The sequence below is a fragment of the Lactuca serriola genome, chromosome 5 (genome assembly GCF_051521515.1).
Source record: "Lactuca serriola cultivar US96UC23 chromosome 5, Lser_US96UC23_V15, whole genome shotgun sequence".
Classification (NCBI taxonomy): domain Eukaryota; kingdom Viridiplantae; phylum Streptophyta; class Magnoliopsida; order Asterales; family Asteraceae; genus Lactuca; species Lactuca serriola.
The window spans coordinates 293,042,689-293,056,472 of NC_136412.1; the positions used below are offsets into that span (position 1 = coordinate 293,042,689).

At 32.2% G+C, this 13,784-nt stretch overlaps 1 protein-coding gene across 1 annotated transcript; it reads left to right on the forward strand.

Moving 5' to 3' along the window:
- The first annotated feature begins 7,620 nt into the window (after nt 1-7,620).
- Nucleotides 7,621-12,456, forward strand: TAG1 (membrane bound O-acyl transferase (MBOAT) family protein). Its single transcript, XM_079002890.1, has 16 exons — nt 7,621-8,144; nt 9,451-9,531; nt 9,623-9,696; nt 9,809-9,884; nt 9,966-10,033; nt 10,168-10,291; nt 10,372-10,470; nt 10,569-10,670; nt 10,759-10,895; nt 10,978-11,059; nt 11,409-11,429; nt 11,542-11,604; nt 11,695-11,742; nt 11,838-11,900; nt 11,998-12,051; nt 12,129-12,456. The coding sequence occupies exons 1-16, from the start codon at nt 7,764-7,766 to the stop codon at nt 12,231-12,233; spliced, it is 1,578 nt and encodes a 525-aa protein (XP_078859016.1). The 5' UTR covers nt 7,621-7,763; the 3' UTR covers nt 12,234-12,456.
- The last annotated feature ends 1,328 nt before the right edge of the window (nt 12,457-13,784 follow it).

Below are 13,784 nucleotides of genomic sequence, written 5' to 3' on the forward strand. Positions count from 1 at the left end.
ATTAAGTCCAATTATGGCCCAATTTTCCAAATTGTGCCTAATGGCCTTTACTCAAGAATATCCAGCAAGCTAAAAGCCCAAACCATGAAATCCCAGACGGTCCATCACAACCCAATGCAAACCAAACCTAAATCTTGATCCAAATGCCAAAACTACTTCAAGCCTACACTTGGCCTAATTTTCAAAATTGGGCCTTATCCAAAGGTCCGACCCTCTACTTAGTCCAAAACACACTTATCTCGTTAGTCCATTAGGGCCACAAGCATCAAGGCCCAACATCCGAAGCCCAAGTCCGAAATCCAAACAGAGGGCATACGCAGGTCGTACTTTGCCTCGCATTGACCACTATCGAGGTGGTTGACTCCGAATGCAGGGCGTATAAAACTTTCACTGGGCGTACCCTCACAGAGGCCAAAATCGTGATAAGTGCTTAATGGCTTAAGCACTTAAGCCCAAAGTTCAGATCCACTACTCAAATGTGCTCTAGAACCATAAAGTCTCAAACTTTACGACTTTGGTCGACCAAAAAAGGATTAATACATGGTATTAATCCATTAACACCTCCTACAAAGAACTAGGGACCAAACTAGCTCAAGGGACCTCATTTTTATGCCTTAAGACCCATCCTAGGGTCTGAAAGGACAGCTTAACTTGAACAAAACAAAGCATGCACAAAATGACACTCTTTGGGACAAGAAGGATACCAAAAGCAACATAAATGCGATCCAACAAATCTAAGCACAAAGTTAGGAACTTTATACCTTTTGAAGCTTCCCCAGAAGATGAAAACTTCAGATCTACAAGCTTGATCCCTTCCTTGATTCCTTTGATGCACTAACTTCTTCTTGAACTACCCAAAAGGCACACTTTTAGCTCATACACACAAAATAAAGACTAGGATTTGGGGAAAACAACTCAAAACTATGGAGTCCGGAAGGATAGAGGGTAATGAGATTATAAGGACACTTATATACCACCCAAACCCTAAATATTAGGGTTTCATCCTAGCACTCGTACGCCCAACGTACATATGTGTACGCCCAACATACTAGGGCACACCCTAGTACACTTAGCGTACTTACATGTACACCCAACGTACAACTCAAGTTTCCAAAATCACAATTTTGCCACTTCTTTCCAAACGAAGGGCCAAGCATGACATAATTCAAATTCCAAGGGATGAACTTGGAGTTACTTGAAAGATGGGGTGTTACACACATCAACATACTCTGCCTCAGCAGTCGAAATCGAAACACAAGTTTGCCTTTTTGTTTGTCATCTCACAAGCTTCCCGTCCAATAATTGACATCCTCCTTTTGTGCTCTTTCGATCCAATTGACATCCACCCAGGTTCGCATCAGAGTATGCTTGGATAAAGAATCCTGTCTTCGAAGTATACCATAATCCCAACGAAACTGTTCCTTCGAGGTATCGAAAGATATTCTTAACTGCATTGAGATAGTATTCTATTGGGTTCGATTGTACCTGACACAATTACATACAACAAATATAATATCAGGTCAACTTGTAGTTAAATATAAAAGTGAACCGATCATGCTTCTATACTTCGTTAGATTCACAACAGGCTTATCCTAATAATGACTTAAGCGTGTGCCAACTGCTATAGGTACTTTAACTTTCGTGTTATTCATCATGCCAAACCTTTCAAGCAGATTTCGATTATATTTCTCTTGATTGATAAAGATTCATTCCCTGCTTTGACGAATATGCAAACCTAAAAAATTATTAATTTTCCCCATCATACTCATTTCGAAACTGACTTTTCGTGAGTTCCTCAAATTCCTTAGACAATAAAGGATCAGTCGAACCAAAAATAATGTCATGGACATAAATTTGAACGCGCATCATATGATCTCCTACATTCTTTCGAAATAAAGTAGGATCAACTGATCATTGTTTAAATTTAGCAATTTTCAAAAAATTTGTTAGAGTTTCATACCAGGCATGAGGTGCTTGTTTCAATCTATATACCGCCTTGTCTAAAATATAACTATGATCATGATACTTATCGTTAACGAAACCAGGTGGCTGTTTGACATATACCGTTTCTTCCAGAACACAATTAAGGAATGCACATTTGACATCCATTTGATAGATGTCGAAATCCATATGATCTGCATAGGCAAGAAAAATTCGTACCGCCTCAAGTCTTGAGACAGGGGCAAAATTTTCATCATAATCGATACCTTCTTGTTGAGAATAACCTTTTATGACTAGTCTTGCTTTATTTCAAATAATATTGCATTCTTTATTAGTTTTGTTTTTAAAAATCCAATTTAGACCAATCAACGAGACTTATTTAGGTTTAGGAATCAATCTCAAAACCTTGTTTCGTTCGAATTCAACAAGTTCAGGTTGCATTGCAACAACCCAATCAGAGTGTTCTAATGTAACCTTTAGTTTTTTGGTTCTAATTTAGAAATGAAAACGTTATACATACATAATTCTTGATAAACATTCAACAATTCTTTTTTGGCTCGAATCTGGGCTCGAGTGAAGACACCAGAATTTGGATCACCAAGAATCTGTTGTTTCAGATGATCTCTTCTACACTTGTCCATCGGTGGATATGCAGGATCAAAGTCTAAAGGTGCATCTTTGAAAATGTTATCCGCTTATGAACCTTCTCCTACAATCGTGATATTATCAGTTACATCATGAAAATCATTATTTTGATCCACTTGGTTCCTCCTCGGCCAATAGTTTTGAGATATAATTCTCCCCCTCAACATCAACATGGTTAGGCATACGCTCCCCCTCGATATTAGTTATAGTTGGCATATGCTCCCCCCTTAACAATTGAGTCATGTATTTCATTTTTTAATGTCGAACTCAAGTGTTCCCCCTCCACTTGATCACCAGTCGAAACAGGTATTCTTTTGACATTTACTCTTGAAGTCGATGAAGAATGTGCATCATTTTCTTCATTTGTGATTGTTAAATTATTAGAGTGTTTCAATGCCTCAGGAACTTGAATATCATCAACATGGATTTCTGCATCAATGACCCTATTAGAAATCCAAAAATCAAATCAAGATCAATATTATAAGTACTCATTATCTCAGATTCAACATTTGATTAAGCAACAATTGGTTTTTGAACAAAAGGTTGTTCAATTCTTTTAACATAATGATCATCAAATGTGAGGTTGAATGTTTCTTCGAGCTTCCTGGTTCGCTTGTTTAACACCCTATAGGTTATAAAATTTTGAGATCGAATATCCCAAGAAAATCCCCTCATCAGCTTTTAACTGGAAATTGGAAAGATTATCTTTGAGATTCATAATGAAGCATCTGCACCCAAAAACATGGAAAAATTTAACATTAGGTTTCCTTTTGTTCATAATTTCATAAGGTGTTATGTTAAAATGAAGATGAATGAAAGAGCGATTTTGCGTAAAGCAAACAGTCGAAACCGCTTCTGCACAAAAGTATTGTGGGAAATTCGCATAGGTAAGCATTGTTCTAGCTGCTTCACACAATGAACGATTTCTCCTTTCGACAACACCATTTAGTTGCGGTGTGTATGGAGACGAAAAAATTTGAGAGATGCTCAGATCAGTAAAAAATGAATCCCTTTCGGCTAACGATAATTGACCATACAAAAAAGTGGTGGGTGAAAATGGCACTCATTCAACGGTCATTTTATAGGTTGTTTCCTTATACATCTCTTATAGCATGGTTTCATGAATGAGCCCTAGTCATGGTTTGACTGACGAATTTTTTTTATACATATAGTATTATATACTCTTTTAAATATATGTGAGGGTGTATTTTAAACATTTTAAGAATACAAGGTTTAAATCTTATTACTTAATTAACTTTTAATTAATTAATATCTAAACCATTTAAGATTTAATAATTATCTTTAATTAAACATTTAATTAATTATATTAAATATTTTAAGAATTAAGTGATTATCCTAATTAGACTTTTAGTTAAATAATATTAATTTTATTTTATTCATTGATTTTTGAATTAGGGTTTATCCAATTACCTAGTTTAAATGTTCATATTTTAAGCAATTAAAATAACCATTTATATCTAGTAATTATCCCACAATTCAAAAAAGGCAAGAAAATCCTAAAACCCTAATTTCCAGATAGGGCACACCGCGCCTGCGTTTAGCAAGTTTTTTTTTCTTCAGTTTCTTCAAATTTTCACCAATGCACGTATAATAGAGAATCCTAGCCTCTGGTACCACTAATGAGTTTTCTAAGTTACAAAACAAAAGATTTACGCAACGGAATCATAAAACTATTTTATGGGCACATGCAACCTAAAGATCTATGATATTTTCTCATTATAAACAACATACTTTGAAACTAAAGATCTAATCTAGGTATTATTGAAAAACACAAATATTAGGATACATACCTTTAGCTATAATCAAATATAGCAACCTTAAATCTTTAAATCTTCCTTTGGAAAGCAAGTGCTAATAATGTGGGTGCCTCTAATGGCTCACACACAATACCCTAGACACCCTAGGAATAAATTAGGAGAGAGGAGGGAGGAAGAATTTTCGATTTCTTGCATGTTTATGCTAGGGTTCGAAAATGGCTAACAAGGGTCCATATTTATAGTCAGTGGATCTCCAAGATACACCATAATCTGGATAATTAAATAATATAATTTAACATATTCAGGACAATTATCCTTATTGGATATATGAGGCTTCTAGAACCCTTTTGGATCCATCTCAAAACTGTCCAAGCATGGGAGGTTCTAGAATTCTCTCACTTGCTTAATATTTGAACAATAACAATTCAACCCTTACATCTTTAATTAACTCTAATTAATTCAAAATTTATTTTCAATTAATCCTTATTAGTTCTAAATTAATTCTTAACTATTTCTAATTAACTTATTAATCATATAATAAATTAACAAATCATTTCCCTACTCTCCTAAAGGCGTTTCTATTTATTTTTAGTTATTAAGGGCAACACAAAATGACTTTGATTTTATTCCGTAAAGTTATACCAATTCAGTTATAACCTTAAACACCTAATCCAATAGTAATGTCCACCAATCATTTGGTAATTGATAAATGAACCTAACTTGTAGTTCCTAGCACATTGATGGCTAAGTTTTAGTGATTTGATCTGAGAAGAGTGTTATGTACTCATCTGACTTGCCTACTGAAGGTATAAGCCCTATTACAACACAATATCAAAAGTCTTGTATTGTCATTGTTTTGGAAACATAATATCAAAGCCATGTACTGTCATTCTTTGAAAAAATGGTTGATAACCATGGTTAACGACATAATTACATATCATATCTGTAAGTTGTTTAGGGTCCTCAAATCTCATACCTAGAATTAGTTTTTGATTCGTCAGTATAACGGGGGATTGAAGATAATGGACCTCAACATTTATATTCTCTCTCTCTTTCTCTCTCTCTCTCTTTCTCTCTCCTCACTATTATCTATTTATCAATTATCCTTCCCTTATCAACACAACTTACTAAGGAATTCATCATCTTTGTTTTTTTTAGAGGGATAAAATCATGTTGCATTATTTCATCTTCCAAACCAACATCAAACATATAGGCTGCTTCAGGCTTTGGGACTACTTCTGGCATAGTGGCTGCATCTGAAGGTTCTTATAAAAACACCATTAAAGTTGAAATCGACTTACAGATAAATAACATCAAAGTTTTTCGTTTGCCATGCAGTTCATCTCGTTTACCAACCTATCTTCAAAATGACCCACGATCATAAAAAAATAAAGACAAAACTACAACATTGGTCCCTATGGTATTATAAAAAACTTTGGATATGGTCCAAAAACTTTCCAACTTGCATGGATGGTCCAAAATCAAAACATTTCTATGATTTTGGTCTAAAAAAACTTGAAAAGACGATTATGTCATTTTATTTTCTTTTTTATATTTTTTTATAATTATTCTAATACTGTTTTAATTAAAAATTAAAGAAAAAAAGGAAAAAATTATCCCCCATCCTACCCATATCTCTCTCTCTCTCTCTCTCTCTCTCTATATATATATATATATATATATATATATATATATATATATATATATATATATATTTATGGAAATTAAATAAGCAACCAAAACCATATCAGACCTTGCATAAACACTCCTTCAATGTATTAAATAAATATATAAAATACAAAAAAGAAAATAAAAGAGCAAAATCGTCTTTTCAAATTTTTAGACTAAAATCACGGAAATGTTTTGATTTTGGACATTTCAGTTGATTTTTTTTTTGGATTTTATCCAATGTTTTTTAATACCACATAGAGCAATATTGCAATTTTATCTAAAAAACACTTATTATTATAAGAGAAAACTCTAACCTGAAAATTTTTTCTTTAACTATGGTGTAAGAGTGTGACTTAGGATCGGATATCGAATCCAATACAATTTTTTTTAGTTCACATACACATGAAAATGAAATTGATTACATACCATTTAGCATGAGTCAAAACAAATATCAATGTTCATGTCACCATAAGTTATCGGGTTACCGCTTCATATTATATAAAATAATGTAATTACATGTAGTATTCGACGTTATAGGGTAAGAAGTCATTTTTTATTTAAAGACCTATTAAAACCAAAGGTGACATTTTTTTATGATTTTATCTCAATAACCATATAACTAATATATAAAATAAATTATTATATTAATGAAAATATGATAATTTAATGATATATTTTAATAATTAGTCGCTAATAAAATAAAAGGTACAATAAATATAAAAAAGTAATACCAAATCATCATTTATGTAGATAAAAACAAAATAAATATTAAAATGATAATAAAAACTGGGATGGGGATGATAATCATTTAGAAGGGGGCTTTAAATAGGTAATACTCTATTACTCTTACCCGTCTCTTAAATGTGTAAACTATTTGTGGAATTAAAAAAGAATTTTAACTGGGTCTACCAATTTGACCAATTCACTTTAGTCGTCATCACCTATTTTATGACCTATAGATTGAGACAATTTATTACACGCGAGCTTAGAGGCTTTCACACTTGAATATTCAATAAAAAATATATACTACTCCTATATCTTTATGGAAATATTTAAATCGACTTTCAAGTAATCTGTATTATTTTTACATATTATATGTATCTCTATTATGACAAAAGTCATTTCTTTACAAGGATATAAAGTTGCTTCAAAAATTGAATTAAATAAATGTAATGATATTTTACTATTTTTTTTTATGTAAAACCGATAGTTCTATTGTTGTGCCATCTTTTATAATATAACACTTACATCAGTTTAAATTATTAAGTTATAATGCAATATATAGCTATTAGAATATCAAACTTATAAAAAAATTTAAAATATATTTGTTATTTTACATAAAACGACAAAATTATAGAAAAAATATTTTATTAAAAAATTATAAAAACTAAAATGTAAATGTTAAAATTCATTGCTTACTCCGGATGCTTTTTTATCTCTCTCACACACAAACACACACAGAATCTGAACACAAATTTCATCGTTCATTTACTTGTACTTATACGCACACCGAATACACACAGATACGATTTCCAAATAATCCAATAAACCGCCTAATCTCTTCCCCCAATCCTTCCTTCGTCTCTGTATTGCTCTCTGCATGATCTGAACTCAAAATCAAAATTCTCTCTGAGAAACAAGATTTAATTCGATTACTTATTGATCAATCTTGCAGTTTCTTTACTTGTAATCGCTTGTTCTGCTTTGATTTGAAGCTATTTGTTAATAATGGCGTTGTTAGATACGCCTGAGATTGGACAAACGACGACCGAGACCACAACTATACGCGGTGAGATAAGAAGGCGGACGGGCGTCAAGGCTGATGCGGGAATCGGAGACGAATTGTTTGATTCTTCGTCGTCTTCGAAAACGAACTCGTTCGAGGATGGTGAGAGTTTCAATAATGGTTTCGATGAGAATGGTAAGGAACAGATCGGAGATGGTGATCAAATGAAAGAGGAGGCGAAGGAAAACGGAGAGAAGATAGATCAGGGAGAAGTTAAAAGGGGAGGTGAAACGAGTGTGGCACATTATGCGTATCGACCGTCTTCTCCAGCTCATCGCAGAATTAAAGAGTCTCCTCTAAGTTCTGACGCCATTTTCAAGCAGGTTTCGCTTCTCTTCAGTTTTACTTATTTGTTTGTTTATTGTTTAGTTGCCAGTTCTCATATTCTGGTAAATAATTTTCATTTATGCGATATAAGCTCCGTCGTGGTTCCAATAGAGTAGAAAGAGCTTCAAATCGAATTTAGGTAGTCATTTTTATCGTTCAATGGCCAATTCTGGATAAGGATAGGAAGAACTAACTCAAGTGATACACGCTAATTGATTTACGCATCATTCTGCTATGTATATTGGGCTGATTGCAGATTGTCGGTGTCTTGATTATGATGCGTGAACTGTTGTATTAGTAATTTAGTATGATGAGGATGTATCAAAGATTTTAGGCTCGCTGATTGACTATTAGTTGCTTTACAATCGACTTCAATTGTTTTTTTGCAACAATCGAGCGCATCTAGTTTGAGAGAGTAAACTTTTATTTGTGAATAGAACCCAAAGAATGGGAAAATTATGGCATAGAGTGCTTAGTAATTTGTGTAATAGATCATATCTCCATGGGTCATAGGTTAGGCAGACAAGTGTGCTTTTTGTATACTATGGCTGCATGGCATCAGCTCAAGTTTACAGGTTTCTGATTCCCCTTTGAAAGAAATTTTGGTAGATCCATATAGGTTGATGAATAGCAACTGAAATTGATTTACACTCCCTCTTTTAACCAGTCCTTGATATTCCATTGCTAGAGTTCAAATGCTTGAGCAATGATAACTTCAGTAATATGATTGTAAAATTTTTATGAAGTGTTTTGAATGTGTGATTTGAGCTGTTAATAGGCTAAGATATGATGTTTCTTGAATAGAAAAACCGAATTTGCATATGAGTGAAGATGAATTAAACTTGTGAGGTTCTCACACTTGACACATGTGCATGTGAATTTCCCATTTAGTTGATCAATATAGCAGTTTACTTATCTGGCTCATGTTAGTATACACTCTTATCAACAATTTAGTGTGAAACCCACCTTCATCCAAGTCCTTTTCTAAATCATTTTAATAACCATTTGTATCATATAAAAGCAGCTTATAATGCAAGTGGAAAGAAGCTTGTTTAATAATTTAACTTCAGGAGCAGTGTCATGGACCCTAATGTTTTTTGTTAGTAATTTTTATTAGCACAAAACATTTCCTTTAATTTATCATTCAAGTTCACTTTAAGCAACTCCTGAGATAAAGGGTAGTTATTATTCAATTAACAACATTTCCTTGTATTCTTTTAACTTATTTTCCTTATGTTATAATTATTATTATTTGTTATTTAAGACATATAAGTGGAGTGGCTAATTAGAACCCTTTGGCAGAGTCATGCAGGACTCTTTAACCTTTGCATAGTGGTTCTAGTTGCAGTCAATGGACGACTCATCATTGAGAATCTGATGAAGGTAAACTTCTGTAATATTATTATAATTTTTTTTTTCTTTTATAAATCATTTATATTGCTGCTGATAACATAACCCAAAATTACTTTTGCAGTATGGATTATTGATAAATTCCAATTTTTGGTTCAGTTCAAGATCATTGAGAGATTGGCCACTTCTTATGTGCTGGTAAAATATTTCTTTCTGACTCATGTTTATAAAATTTTAGAGCCATATAAGAAATAGTTACTCCATTTTATATAAAAAAAATTAATGTAAAAATTTCTGATTTCTCATGCAGCCTCACTCTTCCAATCTTCCCGCTTACTGCCTATATTGTTGAAAAATTAGCATGGCAAAAACGTATTTCAGACCCTGTAAGTAAATTATTCCTTAAGGCTAAAATATATGTAAATGTATAAAAGTTATTTTAATCTGATTACTTTTGTAATTTGTAGGTTGTAATCACTCTCCATATTCTAACAACTACAACTGCAATTCTGTATCCAGTTTTCATGATTCTGAGGTTTGTTTGTTTATACCATTAAATGCTTTGTACAAATTCATTATTGTTTTTTTGAAAAAGAAAAATGATATGAAAATATTCCACAATATATTATTATTATTATTATTCTCATGTGATTTTATAAAGTTATGCAGGTTTGACTCAGTTGTTCTATCAGGCGTATCATTGATGCTTTGTGCTTGCATTAATTGGTTGAAGTTGGTTTCTTTTGTGCATGCAAATTATGACATGCGGTCAATTGTGAAGTCAACTGCTAAGGTAAAATTTAGAGGTGTGGTGTTTTCTGGTATATATATCTCAATATCTATAATAGGGGTATTTTGGTCTTTTGGTTTTAGGAAGAAGCTGAGGCAATGTCTTCAGATGGTGAATACTTCTACAATGTCAACTTCTCAAGCTTGGTTTATTTCATGGTTGCTCCTACTTTATGTTACCAGGTATCCAACACACAGAGCCTTTCTCACTATTATAAAATTCATTAATACTTCATGTGTGTGTGTGTGAGTGTGTGTTTTGAGGCAAATTTTACTTGTAGATATGCTACCCTCGCACTGCATTTATTAGAAAGGGTTGGGTGTTACGTCAAATGATCAAGCTAATAATATTTACAGGCTTCATGGGATTTATAATTGAACAAGTAAGCATTATGCTACCTTCATTTTTATCAACATTTTTTCTTTTTCTCTTACCTATTTGTGAATTTTAAAGTGTACTCTTATATGCAGTATATCAATCCAATTGTCAAAAACTCTCGACATCCATTGAAAGGAGACATTTTATATGCGATTGAACGTGTTTTAAAGCTTTCAGTTCCAAATTTGTATGTTTGGCTCTGTATGTTCTACTGCTTTTTTCACCTTTGGTAAGTCTTGTTTGGCTCTATATATTCATATATTTTTTTTCAGTATTATTTAGTCTATTTACATGTGTTGCTTTCATTATAGGTTAAATATACTTGCTGAGCTTCTTCGTTTTGGAGATCGTGAATTTTATAAAGATTGGTGGAATGCACAAACTATTGAAGAGGTGAGATTCATTTATTTTTTATTATTATTATTGTAATCTCATTAGAGTAAGTTACATTTTGGTACCTAAGTATAGCTGATTTTTGCGTTTTTGGTCCTCATTTGAGGTCCTTGTAATGTTTTCGGTCTCTATTTCAATTAAAATGACTATATTTGGTCTGATTTTTGAAATTTTGGTGCAAAAAATATAGTCATTTTTCTAGGAACAGGGACCAAAAAGGTTACAAGAACCTGAAATAAGGACCAAAATTGCAAAAAACAAAAATACGTAGGGACCCAAAATGTAATTTACTCTTTTATTTTATTTTATTGCTGACTTTTGCATTGTTTCTATGTTGGCGCTGATTTAGTATTGGAGACTATGGAATATGGTGAGCCCAATGTCAAACTTTTTAACAAAAAAAAACTGTTCTCATTTTGTAGTTTTTATGTTCTTCTCTGAATAATAATAATAAAAATAAATATGTGTTCAATTTGCTGCAGCCTGTTCATAAATGGATTGTACGACATCTTTATTTTCCATGCTTGCGTAATGGGATCCCTAAGGTAATGATTTTTATTTTTCCTTTTCTTTTTGTTTCTCATTTTGTTTATGTTTGTTGTAAATAATAATTGTGTGTGTGTGTGTGTATTCAGGGTGCTGCTATCTTGATTGCATTTTTCATGTCTGCTGTGTTCCATGAGGTAGATATTTTGTTAACCTTTTTGTGTTGATGTTCCTTTTGTTACCTGATTTTTACTTAGAGTTTCATTTTGCTTCGTATTTTTATTTTGTTAAGCTTTGTATTGCTGTTCCCTGCCACATTTTCAAGTTTTGGGCCTTTATCGGGATCATGTTTCAGGTATAATATATATAATAAAACTAAATATTTCCTTTTTTTTTTTTTTTTTTTTTTGTTTATGGTAATATCAATCTATAACTTCATTTGTTTGTATCAGGTTCCATTGGTGATACTGACGAATTACTTGCAGCGCAAGTTTCAAAACTCAATGGTATTGTATTATTTTATTTTGGAACTTTAATTTTTTTGAAAATTAAGTTGAGCTGATGAGAAAATGAATGATGACAGGTGGGAAATATAATATTCTGGTGCTTCTTTAGCATTCTTGGTCAACCCATGTGTGTATTGCTCTACTACCATGACGTCATGAATCAAAAGGTGAAAAGCAAGTAAACTCTTTCTCCAAAAGGCACCAATTTTGTAGGAAGTTTGATATCAGTGTGATGATGATGATGATGATGGTAGATGTTTAAGTGTAGTTGTTATCAACATACTATCATCAGCTAAAGTCGGTGCTATTGTCCAAATGTTTCTCTTAGGTTTTACATGTATAAATTGATATAAGTTGTTTCCATTTCATTTAATCTGCATGCACAAAAACCATTTTCCAACAGAATTGAATAAATCCTATCCTCAAAACAAAAAATTAATTATATATTAACAAAATCTGAATAAATGGAAGTCTTTGTTTTTGTTTTTACCAAGATACAACTTGACTTGACTTTTTGCTTTTGTTTAAGTAAAAATTTAGGGTTTTTTTGGTTGGAAGGAATGAAACCACAAATATGACCAGGTAATGGAATGAATGATGTAATGGAATTGATCATTACATTCCATTGTTGATTTTGGTTGCTAACCGGAATGGAATGAGTCATTAATCGGTATTTGGTAGATAGAAAATGATAAATTTTCAAAAATGACCAAATTTTAACACAAGTATCAAAAAATAACCAAAAAAAGCCCCATTTCTAGAAATGAGGATCAAGTCCGCAAAGGGGCTTATGCGGACTCAATCTATTTAAGGATCTAGATTTTACATTTTCAATTTTCGTCCCCAAAAGAAGAGCGAGTCTGTAGAAGCCTTTCTGCAAATTCACTCTCCGAAGAACCAATCTGTTAAAAAAATTAAGCTAGATTCTGCAGAAGATGAACGAAGTTGTAGATGTCGGTACTATAGACTTGGTATCGGTTCTGCGAAATCAATAAAAATGTATAAAAAGTTAATGAGAAATCAAAATATGTTCCGTAGTAATTATGATTTTCTTTCTGATATAAAATGGAAGAATTTATTAAAAAATAATTTTGTTTCAAAGCAAATCAGATAAAATACTCTTTCGTTTTAAGAAATATGAACAAATTTTTTGTTATTGTTTGTACAAGAGGTCATGACAATCAATAGACAAAGAAAATGAAAAAAAACGGAAGATTGAAATTTATATTGTTTAATTCGCAAAAGGTACTACAATCCACAGAGAGAGTACTATGGACTCAAGCACTATAGACTTTGTATCAGTTTTGCGAAATCAATAAAAATGTATAAAAAGTTAATGAAAAATCAAAATCCGTACCGTAGTAATTATGATTTTCTTTCTGATATAAAATGGAAGAATTTATTAAAAAACAATTTCGTTTCAAAGAGAATCAGATAAAATACTCTTTTGTTTTAAGAAATATGAATAAATTTTTTGTTATTGTTTGTACGAGAGGGTCATGACACTCAATAGACAAAGAAAATGGAAAAAAAATGGAAGATTGAATTTTATATTGTTTAGTTCGCAAAAGGTACCCGAGTCCGCAGAGAGAGTACTGTGGACTTAAGTAAAGTACCGCGAATTCATGTAAATTTACGAAAATATTGCTAAAATTTGAATTAAAGTTGAGTTTGCTGATGACATGCCTATTCCGCAGAAGCCCTTCTGCGGGCTCGATGGTCATTTTAGGAAA